This window comes from Vipera berus (assembly GCF_964194415.1).
Source record: "Vipera berus genome assembly, chromosome: 1".
NCBI lineage: Eukaryota > Metazoa > Chordata > Lepidosauria > Squamata > Viperidae > Vipera > Vipera berus.
In genome coordinates, this window is record NC_138202.1 from 356,508,125 (window position 1) to 356,532,072 (window position 23,948).

Below are 23,948 nucleotides of genomic sequence, written 5' to 3' on the forward strand. Positions count from 1 at the left end.
TTCCAGAAGTGGCATCCACACACAGAGAACCAGTTGTTCACATATTTGAAGCCCACCACTGCATCTATGTCTGTCTGTCTGTCTATCTATCTATCATCCGTCCCTATCTATCTATCTATCTATCTATCTATCTATCTATCTATCTATCTATCTATCTATCTATCTATCTATCTATCTATCTATCTATCTATGTATCATCCATCCCTGTCTGTCTGTCTGTCTCTCATCCATCCATCCATGCAGTGGTGGGATTCAGCCAGTTCGCACCACTTCAGCAGAACCGGTAGCTTAATTTTTTGTTGCCCAGGCCCAAAATAGACTTCCAGAAGTGGCATCCACACACAGAGAACCGGTTGTTCACATATTTGAAGCCCACCACTGCATCTATGTCTGTCTGTCTGTCTATCTATCTATCATCCGTCCCTATCTATCTATCTATCTATCTATCTATCTATCTATCTATCTATCTATCTATCTATCTATCTATCTATCTATCTATCTATCTATCTATCTATCTATCTATCCTATCTATCTATCTATCTATCTATCTATCTATCTATCTATCTATCTATCTATCTATCTATCTATCTATCTATCTATCTATCTATCTATCTATCTATCTATCTATCTATCTATCTATCATCCATCCCTGTCTGTCTGTCTGTCTGTCTGTCTGTCTCTCATCCATCCATCCATGCAGAGGTGGGATTCAGCCAGTTCGCACCACTTCAGCAGAACCGGTAGCTTAATTTTTTGTTGCCCAGGCCCAAAATAGACTTCCAGAAGTGGCATCCACACACAGAGAACCGGTTGTTCACATATTTGAAGCCCACCACTGCATCTATGTCTGTCTGTCTGTCTATCTATCTATCATCCGTCCCTATCTATCTATCTATCTATCTATCATCTATCTATCTATCTATCTATCTATCTATCTATCTATCTATCTATCTATCTATCTATCTTATCTATCTATCTATCTATCTATCTATCTTATCTATCTATCTATCTATCTATCTATCTATCTATCTATCTATCTATCTATCTATCTATCTATCTATCTATCTATCTATCTATCTATCTATCTATCTATCTATCTATCATCCATCCCTGTCTGTCTGTCTGTCTGTCTGTCTGTCTGTCTCTCATCCATCCATCCATGCAGTGGTGGGATTCAGCCAGTTCACACCAGTTCGGCAGAACCGGGAGCTAATTTTTTGTTGCCCAGGCCCAGAAAGGACTTCCGGAAGCGGCATCCACACCGAGAACCGTTTGTTCACCTGTTTGAATCCCACCACTGCTAACAGGGGACGCCCCTAAAGCAGACTTAATACAACAGTTCATTTAGTGACCGTTCGAAAAAAGTGACTTGTGACCATTTTTCAAACGTACGACTGTTGCAGCACCCCCGTGGTCACGTGATCAAAATTCAGCCGCTTGGCCACTGACTCGTATTTATGACGGCTGCTGGGTCCCTGGGGGTCACGTGATTTCCCTTTCGCGACCTTCTGAGAAGCAAAGGCAACGGGGAAGCCGGATTCACGTAACAGTCAAATGACCACATTAACAACTGCCGTGACTCGCTTAACAAACTGTGGCAAGAAAGGCCGTAAAATGGGGCAAAACTCGCTTAACAAATATCTCAGCAACGGAAATTTTGGGATCAGTTGAGGTCGTGGAATGCGAATTCAACTTTTAATTGCTTTTCCGTTCCCCAATGGACAGAAGGGTTAGGACCCAATAGACCAGACAGAAGGAGCCTAAAGCAGACTCTATAAGAGGATAACAATAAAGACAACCAAGTTGGAAGGGGCCTTGGAGGACATCTAGTCCCACCCCCTGCTCAGCCAGGAAACCCTACACCATTTCAGACAAATGGCTGTCCAATCTGAAAAACTTCCAGTGTTGGAGCATTCACAGCTTCTAGAGCTGAAGTGATTCACTTAACAACCGGATCAAGAAAGGTCATATAATGGGGCAAAATTTACTTAGCCACTGTCTCACTTAGCAACAGAAATTTTGGGCTCAATTATGGTCATAGGTCGTAAGGGACTACCTGAACACAGTTGCTCAAATGTTGGGAGGTCAAAGGAAGAATGAAGGATGAGTTAGAATTTAGAAATGAGATATTACTTGTACAGGTGCTAGCATAAAGCAGAATCGCATGTTTTGCAAAGGAAAAACATGTGGGTCTACGGAAGCAAAAAATGAGTATTCTGATAGCCTTTTCCCAACTTCACCAATGTTATTAAATGGCAGCATATAGAATACAAAGCAACAGAGTTATAAGTGACCCTGGAGGTCCTCTAGTCCAACCCCCTGCTCAGGCAGGAAACCCCATAGCATTTCAGACAAATGGGGTGTCCAATCTCCTCTTAAAAACCTCCAGGGATGGAGCACCCACAACTTCTGGAGGCAAGTCGTTCCACCGATTAATCGTTCTCACTGCCAGGAAATTTCTCCTTAATTCTAGGATTTTTGGAAGCCTAGGATCATGAAGACTCCTTTCATCTCAGCCAGGAGGAAAGGGAGCAAAAGGGATCGGTTGATGTCATTTCCACCCCACCCCCCCACCCCCACCCCCAAGCCCAGGATTGTGTGAGCAAAGTTCGAAGCCAGAGATGCAAAGCCTCCCTAACGCCGGGCAACGTGGAGATTGTGCACGGACACGTCCGGTAGGAGAGGACAGCAAAATCCTTGGGATCTGCCACTGTTCCCTGGGAGCTGACCATAATCTGCAAGGTCAGTTTTCTTCCCAAGCCCTCCGTGGCCCACAGAGTTACGATTTTCTCTCGCAAAAAACTGTATAAACAGTTTTCAAGGAAACGGAATTGAGGATGCTCTATTTACACCACGGTCATTAAAATAAACGTCTTCTCTCCGTCTCAGGCTGGAAGCTCCAGCTTCCGGTGCCAAAACATTTGCAGCTTAAGAATGATGTTTTGTAGACAAGAGAAGGGCAGTCTTGTTAAACACGATTATTCTTGTGGTTAGCCTTAAGGGAGAAGGAGGGGAAAAGGAGATAGAGGCTTCAAACCTGGGTGGGTAGATGGATGCTTCCTGGACTTGCATTATCAAATACATGCAGGTGGTCCTCAAATTATGACCACAACTTAGCCCCAAGCTCCTGTTGCTAAGCGAGGGGTTTGTTAAGTGAGTTTTGCCCCATTTTAGGACCTTACTTGCCACCGTTGTTAGGTTAGTCACACGGTTGTTAAGTGAATCCGGCTTCCCCATTGACTTTGCTTATGAGGAGGTCGCAACGGTTTATCCCCCGGGACACTGCAACCGTCATAAGTACACGGCAGTTGCCAAGCCTCTGAATTTTGATCACATGACCACGGGGGTGCTGCTGCTGCTACGGTTGTTAAGTTGAAAAAGGGTCTTAGGTCACTTTTTTTTCTGTGCTGTTGTAACTTTGAGAGGTCCCTAAATGAACTGTTGTAAGTGAGGACTACCTGTATTAAGTCTGCTTTAGGCACGTTCCCTGTGAGGTGTATTGAGCCCTGAACTAACCCCTCCCAAAGCTTCTGCTGCAACGGTCATATGTGTGGGAAAATGGTCATAAGACACTTCATCAGTGCTGTTGTAATTTTGAGTGGTCACTAGATGACCTGTTGTAAGTTGAGGACCACCTGTATTGGAAAAGTTCAGCAGGGCATAATATTTAACATTAATGCCCACTGGCTTCTTTGCCACCTTCTCGTACTTCTCAAGTTGCGTGTTACCTTGAGGAATTCATTAACATATTTTGACTTAAAACTATCCTTCTACTTTTGGTCACCACGATGTAAAGAAGATGTTGAGACTCTAGAAAGAGGGCAGAGAAGAGCAACAAAGATAATCAGGGAACTGGAGGCTAAAACATACAAGGAATGGTTGCTGCAATTGGGTATGTCTAGTTTAATAAAAAGAAGGACGAGGGTGACATGACAGGAGTCTTCCAATATCTCAGGGGTTCCCCCAAAGAAGAGGGAGTCAAGCTCTTCTCCAAAGCACCTGAAGGCCGGACAAGAAGCAACGGATGGAAATTGATCAAGGAGAGAAGTAACCTAGAACTAAGGAGAAATTTCCTGACAATTAGAACTATTAATCAGTGGAACCACCTGCCTCTAGAAGCTGTGAATGCTCCAACCCTGGAAGTTTTTAAAAAGAGACTGGACAGCCATTTGTCTGAAATGGTATAGGGTTTCCTGCCTGAGCAAGGGGGTTGGACTAGATGACCTCCAAGGTCCCTTCCAACTTTATTATTATTATTACTTATATTGAAAGTCTTAATTTTTCAGACTTGAGGACCAATGGCCAGAAGTAGTAGTGTGTTATCAAATTATTTCCATGTTTGTCAGTCCACGTTGAGAGCTCAGCAACATTGGGATCCTGGGAGATACACAATGGAGATTCTGTTTTGAGGCACAGTAAGGAAGGGGTGATTTCTGCGGCTCATGGGGGATAGCAAATCTTTTCCATGTCATGTAACAGGGAGATATGAGTCAAGATCATGTGAAGTGTTAATACCACTTTACAAGGCCTTGGTAAGGCCACACTCGGAATACGGCATCCAGTTTTGGTCGTCACGATGTAAAAAAGATATTGAGACTCTAGAAAGAGGGCAGAGAAGAGCAACAAAGGTGATCAGGGGACCAGAGGCTAAAACATATGAAGAACGGTTGCAGGAATTGGGCATGTCTAATTTAACTAAAATAAGGACTTGGGGGTGACATGATAGCAGCATTCCAATATCTCAGGGGCTGCCCCAAAGAAGAGGGAGTCAAGCTATTCTCCAAAGTGCCTGAAGGCAGGAGAAGAAGCAACGGATGGAAACCAATCAAGGACAGAAGCAACAACGTACTAAGGAGAAAGTTCCTGAAACTGAGGACAATTAACCAGTGGAATAACTTGCCTTCAGAAGATGTGGGCGCTCCAAAACTGGAAGAGATTGGACAGCCATTTGTCTGAAATGGGAGAGGGCTTCCTGCCTGAGCAGGGGGTTGGACTTGAAGACCTCCAAAGTCCCTTCGAACTCTGTGATTCTGTTATCCCAAAGGGCGAGGGACTTATTTTTTTAATCAGAACATACTGGGCCACTTGCCAGTGTGCATGTGGCACGTCATTTATTCGCTTTGCCCAAAGCACCGCACATTCCAAATCCTCTCTTATGCAGGGTTGTGTGTGAGATAGTTAAAATAAATGACTCGAAGTCATTACAAGGTTTTTCATGTTGTTGTTGGCTTTACTCAACACAAGCCGAGTTGACAAATCTATGCCCAATTATGCTGACTTGAGTTTACGTCTCATTAAGACTCTAATGAAAACAGTATGGCGACTCAACTTTAAAAGAAAAATAGTTCTTTTAAAAAAAAGGAAAAGAAAAGCCAATTGCTGTGTAAGCAAACGGGGGTTCGTTTCCTCAAATGCGCTATAACCGCAGCTTCAAACGGACCACAAGAGACTCTTACAAGTGCATATACAAGGATTTGAAGTCTATTACATTCCATATAGTCTTCGCTTTAATCTGGAGCTTTTAATCTTGACTCAAGCCAACATCATCTCTATTTGTCAGGAGGCTGTGATTACTCTGATGGGTGCAATAAGAATCCTCTCTGCTGGTTTACCCCAAAGTCCTGCTGGTGCCTATTTGACAAGCAACCCACATCCTACCCTTTTCCTTTGATCTGTTCTATTCTGTTCTGTTCTGTTCCATTCCATTCTATTCTAATTCTTATTCTATTCCATTCTATTCTGATATTATTCTATTCTATTCTATTCTATTCTATTCTATTCTATTCTATTCTATTCTATTCTATTCTATTCTATTCTATTCTATTCCATTCCATTCCATTCCACTCCACTCCACTCCATTCCATTCCATTCCACTCCATTCCACTCCACTCCATTCCACTCCACTCCACTCCATTCCATTCCATTCTATTCCATTCCATTCCACTCCATTCCATTCCACTCCACTCCACTCCATTCTTCTTCCTGTTTCTATTCTGTTCTGTTCTGTTCTGTTCTACGCTACTCTATTCTTCCTGTTTCTATTTTGTTCTATTCTATTCTATTCTATTCTATTCTATTCTATTCTATTCTATTCTATTCTATTCTATTCTATTCTATTCTATTCTATTCTATTTCTATTCCATTCCATTCCTAATAATTCTTATTCTATTCTATTCTATTCTATTCCTAATAATTCTTATTCAATTCGATTCGATTTGATTCCATTCTATTCTTCTTCCTGTTTCTATTCTGTTCTGTTCTACGCTACTCTATTCTTCCTGTTTCTATTCTATTCTATTCTATTCTATTCTATTCTATTCTATTCTATTCTATTCTATTCTATTCTATTCTATTTATTCCTAATAATTCTTATTCTATTCTATTCTATTCTATTCTATTCTATTCTATTCTATTCTATTCTATTCTATTCTATTCTATTCTATTCTATTCTATTCTATTTATTCCTAATAATTCTTATTCTTATTCTATTCTATTCTATTCTATTCTATTCTATTCTATTCTATTCTATTCTATTCTATTCTATTCTATTCCATATAATTCTTATTCTATTCTATTCTATTCTATTCTATTCTACTCTATTCTATTCCTAATAATTCGTATCCTATTCTATTCCATTCCATTCTATTCTATTCTTCTTCCTGTTTCTATTCTACTCTGTTCTATTCTGTTCTGTTCTGTTCTACTCTATACTCTACTCTACTCTACTCTATTATTTATATGGCTGCCCAACTCACTCTCAGTGACTCCAAGTGCCTTACAGGGATAAAAACCCAGTACAAGAACAATGAACAAACAATAGGGAGCCAGGTTTGTCTGGGAGTCAGACACCAGGCTAGAAAGCAGGAGACGGTGAGTTCTAGTCCTGCCTTAGCCATGAAAGCCAGCTGGGAGACTTTGGGTCATTAAATGTCTCTCAACCAAACCTACCTCACAGGGTGGTTGTTGTGGGGAAAATTGGAGGAGGTCACTGCCTTGAGTTACTTGCAAAAATAATAAAGGTGGGATAGAAACAAATTAATTAAAAAATAAAATATCAAGGATGTTGGAAACACCAGATGGGGACCTTCTAAAGAGAGATGATTTGGGGAAGAAAACGAACTGTTTCAGGGAGAAGCAGCTGGAAATACTTTGGAGTCGATTGGATTTTTTTTATTTTATTTTTTGCATATATATATATATATATATATATATATATATATATATATATATATATATATATATATACACAAGTGTGTGTGTGTGTGTGTGTGTGTGTGTGTGTTCTTTTTTTCTCAAGGAGAGGGTTTTTTTAATATGTGCCCCCGCTACATTAAACATGGCTTTCCTTCTTTATCCCGCACCTTCCCCATCTGGAGGACAACCCCACAAAATGCACAACAGGCAGGCGAGCCAACAAGGCTGTGTTGTTGGGTGTCAGCTTTTCAGAAATTCCTCAAAACCCTGCACAAACTCTTTGAACCAGAGATCAAAGCTTAAGAGATACTTAATTCTGTGGTGAGCAACTCACAGGCAGCATCTGTTAATGTGAACAGGCAAACAACTACAAAAAGCTGATTAAAATCACGTTAAGATTATAACATTAAAGTCAACACAACTGAGTGTCAATCATCCCAAGGTCCTTGCATTCATCACTCAAAGTGACGGAAGGCAGGAACAGCTTGACACCCCCACCCCATCCCCCCACCCCGCAAAAAAAGAAAAAGCAGAAGAACAACCGGCGGTCCTCAACTTAAGACCACAACTGAGCCTAACATTTCTGTCGCCGAGTGAGACAGTTGTTAAGTGAATTTTGCCCCATTTTATGACAGGTGTTAAGTAAATCACTTTAATTGCTAAGTTAGTAACACAGTTGTTAAGTGTCCAGTCGCTTGTCTGAAATGGTATAGGGTCTCCTGCTTGAGCAGGGGGCTGGACTAGACGACCTCCAGGGTCCCTTCCAGCTCTATTCTGATTGATTGATTGATTGAATGAATCTGGCTTCCTCGTTGACTCTGCTTGTCAGAAGGTCGCAAAAGGGGATCATGTGACCCCCCCGGGACGCTGCAACCGTCATAGGTACATGCCATTTGCCAAGCATCTGAATCTTGATCACATGACTATAGGCCAGAGGAAGGCAACCCTGGCTCTTTTATGACTCGTGGACTTCAACTCCCAGAATCCCTGAGCCGGCATGGCTCAGCTTGGAAACCTCTCCCTTCCCCTCAGCATGGCTGGCTCAGGAATTCTGGGACTTGAAGTCCACGAGTCAACAAAGAGCCAAGGTTGCCTTCCCCTGCTATAGGGGATGCTGCAACGGTCGTCAGTGCGAAAAACAGTCATCAGTTACTTTGTTTCAGTGCGATTGTTATTTCAAACCGTTACTAAACGAACGGTTGTACGCTGAGGACCGCTTACTTATTTTCGTCTTTCATTTGCTCAAGGACTGGATATCCGGATATCTGATTTTTGGTCACCGCAAAATGCCTTTTTATTACCTCAGAGAAAAGGCCCAGCCAAAATCCATAAGGGCAGAGAGAGAGAGAGAGAGAGAGAGCACAGCCCTGTTTGTGAGGCTCTCAAACTGCCATCTTGAAACGTTAGGAAAACCTCTTCATCTCAGGCACGGACAATTCTCCACACACCGAGAATTCAGTCACAGATAGTCCTCAGCTTATGACCGCAACAGAGACCAAACTTTCGCTTTGCTAAGCAAGGCAGCTGTTAAGTAAGCCATGCCGCATTTTACGACCTTTTTTTTTTTTTGCTGCTGCTGCGGTTGTTAAGCGAATGCTTACGCTTGTCAAGTTAGTAATATAGTTGTTGAGTGACTGGGCTTCCTCCACTGACTTAACTTTTTTTTAAAAAAAAAAAATTCCATTTATATCCCCGCCCTTCTCCGAAGACTCAGGGCGGCTTACAATCTAAGAAGCACAAATCAATGTGCTTAGCAATAGCCTTCAATTCTATGTATATGCCTACTTATTAGGGCTTTCGCCCCCCCCAAGCGGCATTATTACAAAGTCATCTTATTGCCCCCAACAATCTGGGTCCTCATTTTACCTACCTCGGAAGGATGGAAGGCTGAGTCAACCTTGAGCCTGGTGGGACTTGAACCTGCACTAATTGCAGGCAGCTGGTGTTACTTAAGGAGGCATTAGCCCACTGCTCCACCAAGGCTCTTGTCAGAAGCTTGTCAGAAGCTCCACAGAAAAGTCACAAATGATAATCTCAGGACTCTGGCACGCTGTTACTATCAGTAAATTCTCCAGCAAGAGCAGGGGGCTGGACTAGAAGACCTCCAAGGTCCCTTCCATCTCCATCTCCATTCCATTCCATTCCATTCCATTCCATTCCATTCCATTCCATTCTATTCTATTCTATTCTATTCTATTCTATTCTATTCTATTCTATTCTATTCTATTCTATCTCTACACACAGACACACAGACACAGACACACACACACACTGGTTGCCAAGCGCCGTAACTGTGGAAATGCTGAAGTGGTGATGTGTGTGAGAACTGGTCATACGTCCCTTTTTTCAGTGCCATTGTAACTTTGAGCAGTTGTTAAGTGGATGGTTGTAAGTCGAGGACTATCTGTTGCTGTTTTCTCGCTCAAGCCTATGCACAAGTGTCTTCTCAGAGTGATGATCTGCCTTGGGGTACGACTAGATCAGGGGTGGGCAACCTTGGCTCTTTTATGGCTCGTGGACTTCAACTCCCAGAATTCCTGAGCCAGGATGGAAGTGTTGTGCCAGTCTTCTGCCTCTTTGTCCTACATAGTGGCTGCTGCAGTCCTTCACACTGTATGTTGTAGATGACTACTTTTGCTTCTTCTGGGGTCGCTGGGTCTTTCGGTCTGCTTAGGATGTTTGGAAGGAACAACCACGTGGAACCAGCGTAGCAGACAAGCCCACTAAAGTCCTTCCACTTACTTAAATTACTTAATGAGTGGACATGCCTAGAGTCTCTTTTAGGGAAGATGGGCAGCATGTTCAGTTGAACAAATCAATACGTCAATAAAATAAAAGGGGTGGAAAACTCTGGACAGAGTTAAGCAACCCGCCTTGGTTAACATTCTTAATTCTGCCCACAAACTCAGATAGAGGTAGTCCTCGACGTACGACCGCAACCGAGACTAAAAATTTCCGTTGTTAAGCGAGGCAGTTCTTAACCGAGTTGTGCCCCATTTTATACCACGGTTGTTAACTGCAAGTGAATTCAGCTGCCCCCTATTGACGTTGCTTGTCGGAAGCCGGCGGGGAAGATGACAAATGACCCCGGGACAGTGCAACTGTCATAAGTTCATGCCAGTTGCCAAGTGCCCGAATTTTGTTCCCGTGATCACGGAGATGCTGCGACGGTCATAAGTCACTTTCTCCCCCCCCATTTGCCGCTGTACCTTTGAATGGTACGCTAAGCGGACGGCTGTACATCGAGCACCACCTGTATTATGACCGTGTAAGGCGTGATCCGCACCCCCAGCGAACGAGAAGAAGAGAGAGAGACAGGCATGGAGGCCAACGGAGGAAGCGGAGGCAGCCAGGAAGGATCACGTCCAGCCAATTAACAAGGAGACATGCTGGGAATCCACTCACCACGGAGCTTTGATGGAAAAGCACCCTGCTCCAAAGAGGTAAGGTCTTCACGGAAAGCGGGGGAAACGCACAGAGAATTAAAGGGGAGAGATCATGATCAATGAGCAAAACGCATCCAGCTCCTGGCCTTAAAATATACTGACTTTAACAATATTTATTTATTTATTTTATTTATTTTATTAAATTTATATACCGCCCTATTTCCGTAGGACTCAGGGCGGTTTACAGGGAAAATTAAAAGCATAACATACAAAAATTAAAATCAGTTAAAACAATTAATTAATTCAAGTCCCCGAAATTTAAAACTAAAACCCAATTAAAATTAAAACCTCTCAGTCTGGGGTTTCTTTTAGGTTTCCTAAAAGAAAAGAAAAAGAAAAAAAAATTCCCTTCCCCCCCCTTCCCCCAATCGCCCAAAACAGAATGGGACAACTCGCCACGTCCAACTGACCCCGAGACAATTCAGCAATTCTTTAAATTATTTAAAACAATTTTTTAAAAAAATATTCTAAAGGTTTTGTCCTCCACGTTTCCTCGGGCATCCTTTTTTCGCGGTTCTGTGCCACCATTTTTTCATGGGTGTGTGTGTGTGTCTTTTCAACTTAACAGCCACAACGGAGCCCAACATTTCTAGCTCCTAAGCGGGACACTGAGGAAGCGAACGTTGTCCCGCTTTACGACCTTTCTTGCGGCGGGGACGAGGCGAATCACAGCAGTTGTTGAGTTAGTAATCCGGTTGTTGAAGTGAATCTGGCTTCCCCCATTGACTCTGCTCACCAGGAGGTCGCAAAAGGGGATCACACACACACACACACACACACACACACACACACACAGAGACACAGGGGACGCTGCAACCGTCATAAATACGAGCCAGTTGCCAAGTGTCCAAATTTTGATCCCGTGACCGTGGGGATGCTGCAACGGTGGTAAGCGCGAAAAAGGATCCTAAGTCACTTTTTTTTCAGCGCTGTGGTGACTTTGAACGGTCACTAAATGAATGGTTGTAACTTGAGGACCAAGTTGGCTGTGGCGAGTTATCCTTGAGCTCCCTCCCCTCCCACTAGGGAAAAAAAAATCACGAGAAACTCAGAGGTGCTAGTGAAAATAATACCTGTTCCTCATTACCGAAATGCATAACACAATTTCCTCTCTCGTCTTCCTGGTATTACTTACTTTCAAAGGGAGCAGCCCAAAGTCTGAACTGTACTTGCTCAAAATAGGGTTTCCTGCCTGAACGGGGGCGGGGGTTGGACTAGATGACCTCCAAGGTCCCTTCCAATTATTATTATTATTATTATTATTATTATTATTATTATTATTATTATTATTATTATTATTATTATTATTATTATTACTACTACTACTATTATTATTAATTATTACTATTATTATTATTACTATTACTATTATTATTATAAAGCTTTTATTCATAAAACATGAAACTGAACACTCAAATTGACTGGCACTAGTGGTTGACACGGGTTTGCTGCCAGCATCCTAGGTATCAACCAGGTATCTCCTTAAAATGTAAGATGTTCCGAGTAGCGCGGTTTTTTGTAGCTTTGCTGGAGTTATTGCAGGAAGCTGCAATTTCTTGATGTGTTTTGCAAAGTTTTTGGACATAGTTCCCAGTGCCCCGATGACAATGGGTATCACTGTTACGCGTTTCATCCATAATCGCGCAGTTTCAATGGCCAGGTCGCGGTATTTCGTAATTTTTCCCAGTTCTTTTTCTTCGACTCTGGCATCTCCTGGTACAGCGAAATCAATCAGCTGTACGCTTTGGTTCTCTACAACTGCGATATCTGGCGTGTTGTGTTCCAAATGGCGATCTGTCTGTATTCGGAAGTCCCACAAGATTCTCGACAACTTTTTCCACCCTGTGTTCCCACGACTTTTCGGACACAGGCAAGTCGTATTTTTTACACAATGCCCAGTGGATTAGTTTAGCAACGCGGTCATGTCTAGCTTTGTAATCAGTTTGCGCGATTTTGCTGCACTCACATATTAAATGTGAAACAGTTTCAACTTTGTAGTTGCAAAATCGGCAATTTGGATTGTCAGTAGATTTTTGTATCTTCGCTTTCACGGCATCATCATCATCATCATCATCATCATTATTATTATTATTATTATTATTATTCACTGAAATGACACATTGAAAATAAAATAAAAAACCCTTCAAATATAAAAGTCACTGGATTGCGGAAACGGCTCAGGTTAAATCCTTTTCATCTGTTTTAACTCTGAATTTATTTACGTATATTATAAGTGGAAGGGCTACGTATATTTATTTATTCCCTGTAGGAGAATCTGAGATGCAGTGCGTCCCCACGGACACTGGAAAAAGGCAACAGGGACAAGACAGTCCTCAATGCACAATTGTTCATTTAGTGATTGTCCCGAGTTATAATCAGATTGAAAAAAGGTGACTTTTCACTTTTGCAACCGTTGCAGCATCCCCATAGTCCCAGATCAAAATTTAGACGCTTGGCAACTGACTCATATTTATGACAGTTGCCGTGTCCTGGGGTGTGTGTGTGTGTGTCAGGTGATCCTCTTTTGGGTCCTTCTGACAACAAAAGTCAATGGGGAACCTGGAGTGGCTGATCAGCTCTTCTACTAACTTAACAACTCCAGGGGCGCACTTCACAAGTATGGCGAGAGATGTCGCAAAATGGGGCAAAACTCACCTCGCAACCATCTCGTTCTGCAATGGAAATTTTGGCCTCAATTTTGGTTGTAAGGCAAGGACTACCTGTTCATACAATTGCGTCGTACGTCAGTCATCCCTAAAACCTTTACGACTTGGCGGCCCGGCAGGGGTGGAAGAGGGAAACCGGCCTGCGCCATTGAGCTGTGAGCATGCCAGCCCACAGCTTGTGCAAGTTGGAGACCCCTACCCATTAAGGGTGCACAGCTTTGTAAGCCGACCTGTCGTTTAAAGCAGGGGGTCCTCAATCTCCGGGCCATGGCTTGTTCGGAAGCAGGCCACGCCAGCAGCCGGCTGGCGCAGACGCACACCGCTCGACTTGCGTGAGTGGCAGGCCAGCACACACAAACATACACACGTGCAAAATTCAACTTGTGTGAGTGTCAGGACGGTTCCCCTTCTCCCTCTCCTGCTAGGGCTGCCAAGCCGTAATGGTTGGGGAATGCTGGCTTAAAGCACAGCTGTGCCCAGATATTCAAAAGCATCGGGACCAGATTTGACAATTCCTGCTGCAGTTACTGGCTGCAGCGAAAATCTGCAGAAGAGGCTGCTAAACACTAATAGATTTATGTTGCACGAGAACAGCAATAAGTAAAAAAAAAAGCGTCAAGCAGTGTTGAACTCCACCCCTCTTACGAGTGACCCAGGTTGAGAAACACTGGTATAGATGTTGGGGATGAATAACCGCGTTGTATGTAGCAATCGTTAAAAACAGAATACAGGGAGTCCTCACAAGAGTTCATTTAGTGACCATTCCAAGCTACAACGCCACTGAATAAAAGGACTGATGACCATTTTTCACCCTTACAGCCATTTCAGCATCCCCAGGGTCACGTGGCCAAAATTCGGATGCTTGGCCACTGGTTCATACTTACAGTATGACAGTCCCGGGGTCACGGGATAAAACGTTGCGACCTCCTCATAAGCCAAGTCAATGGGGAAGCCGGATTCACTTAACAACCGTGTTGCTAACGTTACAGTTGCAGTGATTCACTTAAAACGGCCGTCTCAAGAAAGGTCGAAAAAAAATGGGGGAAAAAAATCCACTTAACAAATGTTTCGCTTAGCAACAGGAATCTGGGGCTCAGCTGCGGTTGTAAGTCGAGGACAGCCTGTAGTATCTGAGCTGGGCTGGGTCCTGCCCAGCAAAGTGCTAATGTTGAGACCCAGATTTGTGGCTTCCCTTCCACAGCTTTGGGAAGCCAAAGGGTGGCAGATCCTCAGGTCCCAATTCAAACACACCTGATCCCACTGACTGGCCAGGAAAGGGGGTAACCCTAAGCACGGCATGTGGACCTGGCGCATGGGACGCAGGCAAAACCCAAGAGTGCGCATGCAGCATTTCCTTCCACAAAGCAGATTCACTAACCTCCCTCTTTCCAAAAATCTGGAAGACTCCTTCCCCCACCCCCCACCCCGCTTAAAATGTGGGTCTGGCGAGACGCTGAACAAAGAGCGTCTCCCCTCCTCACCCGCCCAAAGTACACAGACAGAGACACAAACCCCACATGGCTAATGATCAAAGGGAAGTTTCCAAAAGTTTGGGGGAAAAATACAAATAACAATGACAAGTTCAAAAGACCAAAGGAAACCCCAAGCCTTAGAGAGAATTAAAATGAAAAACAACCCAATAAAGCAGACGCGCGTGAGAGGCAGGATGGCACCGATTGACTCAATAACCGAGTTGAAGAGAGAGGTCCGGGTTGAGGTCTTTCACTAACCATGATTGTCCTAGGGCAGGGGTCCCCAACCTGTGGGCTGCGGCCCGGTAGTAAGCCGTGGGCTGCTGGCCACCGGACCGTAGGACAGGCTGGCCAGCGTGCACATTTGTGTGCGCACCGTCCCCCACTTGTGCTAGCGCAGGGGCCACAGGGCACAAAAACAAAAAGCCGTGCAAAAACAGATGACGATGCGCCTCAAGGCACAAAAATGGGCCGACACAGTGCTGCGGGGCACAAAAACAGGCCATTGGCACGCCAGGGGTGCAAAAAGGGGATGCTGCTGTGCCTCAGGGTGCAAAAACGGGCTGACACCGTGCTGCAGGATGCAAAAACAAGCCGTCAGTGCACCATGCGGCGCAAAACCAGGATGCCGCCGGGCCTCAGGGCGCAAAAACGGGCCGACACCGTGCTGCCGGGCGCAAAAACAGGCCGTCGGTGCATGGTGGGGCACAAAACCAGAATAGTGCTGCACTGTGGGGCACAAAAACAGGAGATCGCCGTGCCACGGGGTGCCAAAATGGGCTGCTGCCGCGCTGCTAGGTGCAAAAACAGGACGCCACACTGTGCGAAAACAGGCCAATGCCGCACCTCAGGGCATGAAAATGGGATGCCGCTGAGCCTCAGTGCGCAAAAACAGGCCGATGCGGCACCTCAGGGCCCGGAAACAGGGCGCGGTGCCTGACGCCCCATCTGCGTCACGTAAAATGCTTCCCCCCTCCCTTTCCCTCCGGTCCAGCAACCAAGGAAGGTTGGTGACCTCTGTCCTAGGGTAACAACGAGTAACTTCACAGCGGGCCACACACTTCCGAGATTTCTGAGTGAGACAGCCCTGTTCCAGTAAAATCAGTATGTTTATGAGTTGTTCAGTATCACCAGTTGTTTGTGTGGCGTTTGGACGTGCCCTCAAAGGTAATCCTCGACTTACAGCTACCCATTTAGTGACCGTCCGAAGTTACAATGGCACTGGGAAAAAAAGAGACTCATGACTCTTTTAGGTTCGCATCCCACCAGGCTCAAGGTTGACTCAGCCTTCCATCCTTCCGAGGTAGGTAAAATGAGGACCCAGATTGTTGGGGGCAATAAGCTGACTTTGTAATAATGCCGCTTGGGGTGTGTGTGAAAGCCCTAACAAGCAGGTATATACATAGAATGAAGGCTATTGCTAAGCACATTTGATTTGTGCTTAGATTGTAAGCCGCCCTGAGTCTTCGGAGAAGGGCGGGATATAAATGGGATTAAAAAAAATAAAAATAAAATTATCCCCATGGTCACATGATCAAAATCTGGCCGCTTGCAAATGGCATGTATTTATGATGGTTGCAGCGTCCCCCGGGGTCATATGATCCCCTTTTGAAGCCCTGTGACAAGCCAAGTCAATGGGGGAAGCCAGATTCGCTTAACAACCGTGTTGCTAGCTTAACGACTGCAGCGATTCGCTTAACAACTGTGGCAAGAAAGGTTGCATAAACAACTGTCTCACTTAGAAATGGAAATGTTGGGCTCAACTGCAGTCATAACGTAAGGACAACCTATGAAAGTTCTGACCTGTCATCTCAGTTCTCTAAGCTTGGCTTTGGTGTGAGTTGAGGAAGTAGAAAACTGTATTTAGAATAGAATTAGAATTAGAATTAGAATTAGAATTAGAATAGAATAGAATAGAATAGAATAGAATAGAATAGAATAGAATAGAATAGAATAGAATAGAATAGAATAGAATAGAATAGAATAGAATAGAATAGAATAGAATAGAATAGAATAGAATAGAATAGAATAGAATAGAGCTGTAAGGGATCTTGGAGGTCTTCTAGTCCAACCCCCCTGCTCAGGCAGGAAACCCTACACCACTTCAGACAAATGGCTGTCCAGTCTCTTCTTAAAAACTTCCAGTGTTGGAGCATTCACAACTTCTGGAGGCAGGTGGTTCCACTGGTTAATTGTTCTGTCAGGAATTTTCTCCTTAGTTCCAGGTTGCTTCTCTCCTTGATGAGTTTCCATCCATTGCTTCTTGTCCTGCCTTTTGGTGCTTTGGAGAATAGCTTGACTCCCTCTTCTTTGGGGCAGCCCCTGAGATACTGAAAGACTGCTATCATGTCCCCCCATTGTCCTTCTCTTCATTAAACTAGACCAGGGGTGTCAAACTCAATTTCATTGAGGGCCGCATCAGCATTGCGGTTGCCCTCAGGGGGCCGGGTGGGTATGGCCAGGGTGGGCGTGGCCTACTGGGTGGGCATGACTAGAATGCCTAAGGCCTACTGGGTGGGCGTGGCCAGCTCTACATTGTTCTCATCAAGGTTGCCTATGGGGGGCCTGGGCAGGAGTGGGACAGATCTGAGGGTCTCTGGCAGAAGGAGGGTCTCTGGGCCAGAGCCAAGGCAGTGGGGACCGTTCCCTCACTGTTTCCAGGATGGCTTCACGGGCCACATGAAACCACTTCGCGGGCCGCATCCAGCCCCCGGGCCTTGTGTTTGACATGTCTGAACTAGACATACCCAATTCCAGCAGCCGTTCCTTATATGTTTTAGCCTCCAGTCCCCTGATCATCTTTGCTGCTCTTCTCTGCGCTTTTTCCAGAGTCTCAACATCTTTTTTACATCGCGGTGACCAAAACTGGATGCCATATTCCAAGTGTGGCCTTACCGAGGCCTCGTAAAGTGGGATTAACACTTAACGACTCTCTCCAAAAGAAGGCAAACGACCGGCTGTCTGCAAGGAGTATAAATCCTCCCATTTCCCCACCATCCCGTCAGAGCTGAAGAAGCTTCTTGGAGGAGTAGCGGAACGTCTTCAAAGGAAAAGTCCAGTGGCCTCTTGAAAAAAAGCACCTTCGGGACAACCATGACCTGGGCGACGGAGAACCTCCACAGACAATTGAAGGCTGGTTTTGCAATTCAAGGCAACGGTGCCGTCCGCCTTGCCCACTGAGTTTCTCCTACACGGAAAGCAGGGGGTGGGACCTGGTGCTATAGAAGAGCCAGTGGCAAACCAACGCTACTACTAAGCTTGCTCTGACTCAGGAAGCTGGCCGGATGAGCAGCGAAAGCACCCCACGCTAACATAAATAAGTTCAGTTGCTATGACTCAACAACCTTCAGACAACTTTACCTGGATGACGTCTACGTCAACACTACGGCCACATTCAGTGTCGGACGTTGGGAGTCCGCGAAGATGGAGGGGATATATTTACTGAGCACATTTACACCGGCGACCCTCAATTTACATCCGTTCGCTTAGTGACCGTTCAAAAATCACCACGGCACTGTAAAAAGTGACTTACAGCCGTTTCCCACACTTATGACCGTTGCAGCATTCCTCTCCTCCCCTCCCCCGTGGTCACGTGATCAACATTCGGACGCTTGTCAAGTGGCACGCAACGACAATTGCAGTGTCCCGCGGTCATGCGATCCCCTTTTGCCGCTGTCGGACAAGGAAAGTCAATGGGCAAGCCAGCTTCCCTTAACAACTGCAAGCGATTCACTTAAGGGGGAGGGCAAGAAAGTTCCTAAAGTGGGGCACAACTCACTTAACAAATGTCTCACTTAGCAACAGAAAGTTTGGGCTCAAGGGTGGTTGTAAGTTGAGAAGTACCTGTATACCTCAACCCTTCTACTTTCCTTCGTTAATGGGAAAGCTCTGTGGACGTTGGAGTCTATTTTTCGGTAAATGGGGTAACAAGAATAGAATAGAGCAGAACAAAACGGAACAGAATAATGAAAGAACAGAACAGAACAGAATAGAATATAGAATAGAATAGAATAGAATAGAATAGAATAGAATGGAATGGAATGGAATGGAATGGAATGGAATGGAATGGAATGGAATGGAATGGAATGGAGTGGAGTGGAGTGGAGTGGAGTGGAGTGGAGTGGAGTGGAGTGGAGTGGAGTGGAGTGGAATGGAATGGAATAGAATAGAATAGAATAGAAATCTTTGAGAATAGAATAGAATAGAATAGAATAGAATAGAATAGAATAGAATAGAATAGAATAGAATAGAATAGAATAGAATAGAATAGAATAGAATAGAATAGAATAGAATGGAATGGAATGGAATGGAATGGAATGGAATGGAATGGAGTGGAGTGGAGTGGAGTGGAGTGGAGTGGAGTGGAGTGGAGTGGAATGGAATGGAATAGAATAGAATAGAATAGAATAGAAATCTTTGAGAATAGAATAGAATAGAATAGAATAGAATAGAATAGAATAGAATAGAATAGAATAGAATAGAATAGAATAGAATAGAATAGAATAGAATAGAATAGAATAGAATAGAATAGAATAGAATAGAATGTCTTCTAGTCCCTCCCCCTGCTTGAGCAGGAGAACCTATACCATTTCAGACAAATGGTTGTCCAATCTTCTTCTTGAAAACCTCCAGTTTTGAAGCACCGACAACTTCTGGTGGCCAGCTGTTCCACTGGTTAATTGTCCTCACTGTCAGGAAGTTCCTCCTTAATTCCAGGTTGCTTCTCTTTTTGGTCAGTTTCCAACCAAAAAAAAATCTTTTTTGCAGAATCTTTCCAGATGCTCTTTGCGGCCACCTGCTCTCTCCTTTGGTTTCCCCAAAAGGGGCTAAGAATTTAATTGGGGACCTTCTGCCGGAGGAGGCCTACTCTGTCTCTAAGTGACAGGGCTTCTTTAATAGAAGATCTGAGGAACTGCCTTACCTTAAACCCATCTAATTTCATAAAAGGATAGGGCTGGAAGGGACCTTGGAGATCTTCTAGTCCAACCCTCTGGCCAAACCAAGACCCCTTATAGCATCCTGGACAAACTCTTCTTCTTAAAACCCTCCAGTGATGCAGCACCCACAACTCTGGGAAGCAAGCTGTTCCATTGATTGTTCTCACCGTCAGAAAATTTCTCCTTAGTTCTAGGTTGCTTCTCTCCTTGATTAGTTTCCATCCGTTGCTTCCTGTCCTGCCTTCGGGAGCTTTGGAGAATAGCTTGACTCCCTCTTCTTTGGGGCAGCCCCTTAGAGATTGAAACACTGCTGTCATGTCCCCCCTCGTCCTTCTCTTCATTAGACTAGACATTCCCAATTCCAGCAACCGTTCCCTATATGTTTTAGTCTCCAGTCCCCTGATCATCTTTGTTGCTCTTCTCTGCACTCTTTCTAAGGCCTCAGATTCTTTTTTTTATTCTATCAAGAGCCGTGGTGGTGCAGTGGTTAGCATGCAGCAAGGCAGGCTACTTCCGCTGACTGCCGGCTGCTTGCAGTTTGGCAGTTCGATTCAACTGGTTCAAGGTTGATTCAGCCGTCCGTCCGTCCAAGGTCGGTAAAATGAGGACCCAGATTGTTGGGGGCAAATATGCTGACTCTGTAAACCGCTTAGAGAGGGCTGTAAAGCACTGTGGAGCGATATAATAAGTCTCAGTGTTATTGCTATTGCAAGCCAACCCTGCCCAGTGCCAGGAGTTCGATTGACAGCCTTCCATCCTTCCAAGGCTTTGAAGCTCTGTGAAGCGGTATATAAATCTAAGTGCTATTGCTATTCTTCCTTCCCTCCCTCCCTCCCTCCCTCCCTTCCTTTCCATGGTGACACAGTGGTCAGAATACAGTATTGTAGGCTAACTCTGCACAGCGCCGGCAGTTCGATTCTCACCGCCACAAGGTTGACTCAAACTTCCATCCTTCCGAGGCCGGTAAAATGAGGACCCAGATCAGACATGTCAAACTGACGTCATCAAGACGGTTTTGCCATTGCTGGCAATGGGGTGGGCGCAGCTTCCACGTGACGCGTCTGGCCCGCGGGGCCAGCAGTTTGACACCCCTGACCCAGACTGTTGGGGGCAATATGCTGCCTCTGTAAAAACCGTTCAGAGAGGGCTGCAAAGCACAAGTGAAGCGGTATATAAGTCTCAATGCCATTGCTATTATGACCAGAACTGGACGCGGTGTTCCCAATGTGGCACACTTTCTCCGGAGCTTGCTCTGCTTAGGAGTGGTTCTTTTGAGATTTCTTGCTGGGAATGGTCTGTTCCCCCATCACCGCTACCTGTCCTTTTAAACAGAAGATAAAAGGGACTGTACCAAGGACTTCCTGCATCCATAAAGCTATCCAAACCCTGAATCACATTCTTCCTTCTAGACCGCTGTGGCCTCATTTAAATTGCTCTCCTCTACACTGTCCTGTTAATCTTTCCTCCCCTGCTTATTTGATTTTCTTAATTGGAGATGGCAGGGATTGAACATGTGACCTTCTGCAAGCTGAGCAGCTGCTCCACCATTGACCTACAATATCTTCAGATCCGGTACAGAGGGTTTTTTGTTTTGTTTTGTTTTTTGTTTTTTTTGCAAAAGAGAAAAAGATCCCAAGCCTAGATAAGGTCTCAGGGGGAATCTAGAGAACATAAAGATCTCAGCTGCTCTGAGAATCCAAAACCAAAACTTTGGGTTTGACATCTGGAGGAGGAGGACAGGAAGGAAGGCGGGTGAGTTAAATCTCCCCAACCGCCTAGCCAAAAAAAGGAAGCGGCAAAAGCACGCATCACAAGTCGCAACTCTGCTCACCTACCCCTCTGATGGGGAACTTGCAGAATACAGAATAAGAGAGTTGGAAGGGACCTTTGGAGGTCTTCTAGTCCAACCCCCTGCTCAGGCAGGAAAAACTGTACCATTTCAGACAATTGATTGTCCAGTCTCTTCTTAAAAACCTCCAGTGTTGGAGCACCTACAACTTCTGGAGGCAGGTTGTTCCACTGGTTAATTGTTCCAGCTGTCAGGAAGTTTCTCCTTAATTCCAGGTTGCTTCTCTCCTTGATGAGTTTCCATCTGTGGCTTCTTGTCCTGCCTTCAGGGGCTTTGGAGAATAGCTTGACTCCCTCTTCTTTGGGGCAGCCCCTCAAACGTTGCAAAGATGCTGTCACATCACCCCTTGTCCTTCTTTTCATTAAACTGAAAAAGAAGGACCGCGTGCGACAACGTTTTTTCTCCTGTACATCTGCTTATATGTTACAATTTAAAATTCTGTTTTAAATTTTACCAGCATTTGTACATTTTGATATTTCTCCATCTCTTTCCCCATATTAGTAAGCATTTTTCCTAAGCTCACAAACTCTAGGTTTTTTATTATTATTATTATTATTATTATTATTATTATTCAGGTAGGTTGAACGAGGAATTGTTCGCTCCATCCATTTGCAGACACGTGTTCCATGTTCCATCCATGCAATTTATCTACTATTTATTGCAAACCATTCAGGTACTTACTAAACTGAGCACCACTTGCATACAGAAGTACAGCTAGTCTTCGACTTACGACTACCACTGACGCCAACATTTCCACTGATAAGCGAGACGGTTGTTAAGTGATTTTTGCCCCATTTTATGACTTTTCTTGCCCCATTTGTTAAGTGAATCAGTGCAGTTGTTCACTTAGTGACATGGTTGTTAAGTGAATCCGGCTTCCTTATTCACTTTGCTTGTCAGAAAAGGGGATCACGTGACCCGAGGATACTGCAACCGTCATAAATATGAGTCATTTGCCAAACCTCTGGATTTTGGTCACGTGTCTGTGGGGACGCTGCGGCGGTCATATGTATGAAAAACAATAACTAATAAGTTTTTTTTCCAGCGTCATTAATGCCAACTGTAAAAGTGACACACATACACACATGCAAACATATATTAAAAAAGTATTGGTTTTTTTAAAAAAATATCTTTTGTCTCAAAAGAACAGCGTTTCTTCTTTAGCGATGATCCTTTTTATTTGTGTCATTGTTTACAGCTATGCTCTTGTTAATGCTCAAAGGCATTTAATAAACTGGCAATATTTTATTTAAAAAGCCAGTTTAAGTCTAGTGCAGGTTGGCGGACCGGAGGAAAAGGAAGGGGGAAGCATTTTACATGTGTGTGTGCATGTGTACACGGGGCTGCGAGCACGCACATGCCGCACACGGGGCAGGGCTAAGGCCCATGTGATACTCACTAGCCCTGCCCCATTCTTGCATGGCGCAATGCCTTGTTTCTGCGCCCCACAGCCACCATTTCTACGCCTTGTATAGCACGGAGGCAGCCCACTTTTGTGCCCTATAGTGCAGTGGCATCCCAGTTTTGTGCCCCGTGGTGCGGCGGTGGCCCTTTTCTGCACCCCACAGTGTGGCAGCATCCATTTCTGTGCCCCGCAGTGCAGCAGTGGCCCATTTTCGCGCCCTGAGGCACAGCGGTGTCGGCATCCCATTTTCACGCCCCAAAGCATGGCAGCATCCCATTTTTGCACCCCGTGGCTGTGGCGCTAGGGCAAGTGAGGGGGTGCACACACACACACACACACACACTGGCCAGCCTGTCCCGGGGCCTGGTGGCCAGGAGGCCACAGCCCACTAGCGGGCTGCAGCCCACAGTTTGGGGACCCCTGGACTAGTGGTTAGGACACTAGGCTAGAAAGGAGGAGACGGTGAATTCTAGTCTCGCCTTAGGCATGAAAGCTGTCTGGCCCAACTCATTGAACAACTGACCACTTAACAATGTGGTGGTATGTCAAGGACTACCTGTAGTCATTTTAGGTTAGCATAAAGATCAGTATATAGCAGTGATGGTGAAACTTTTAGAGACCGGGTGCCCAGACTGCAACCCAAAACCCACCTATTTATCGCCAGGTGGGAGGTGGCCCACTGGGTGGTCGTGGCTGTGGTGGTCATGGCAGACTGGGTGGGTGTGGCCAAAGTGGGCGTGGTCACCTCGATGATGCTCGTGGGGATGGACGCCTGTGGGGGCTGGGCAGGGTTGGGGGAGATCCAGGGGGTCTCTGGCGGGTGGGGCGGTGGGCAGGAGGCTCGTCCTGTGGGGTGAAGCGAGGCAGGACGGGGGTGCCATTGCCGCAAGGCAAGGTGAGGCAATGGCCGGGGCATCTGCTGCCTGACACCATCGGCCCCCGCACAAAGAGGCCAGCGAGCGCATGGGGGCCAACGGTG

The 23,948-nt window shown here is 45.0% G+C and overlaps 1 protein-coding gene across 1 annotated transcript in view; it reads right to left on the reverse strand.

The window, feature by feature from the left end:
• BCAS3 (BCAS3 microtubule associated cell migration factor) overlaps positions 1 to 23,948 on the reverse strand; it is a 720,894-nt gene that overhangs the window by 342,447 nt on the left and 354,499 nt on the right. Inside the window, exon 18 of the mRNA XM_081346686.1 lies at positions 10,600 to 10,644. Within this exon, the coding sequence (XP_081202812.1) occupies positions 10,600 to 10,644 (45 nt within the window). The remainder of the gene's footprint in view (positions 1 to 10,599; positions 10,645 to 23,948) is intronic.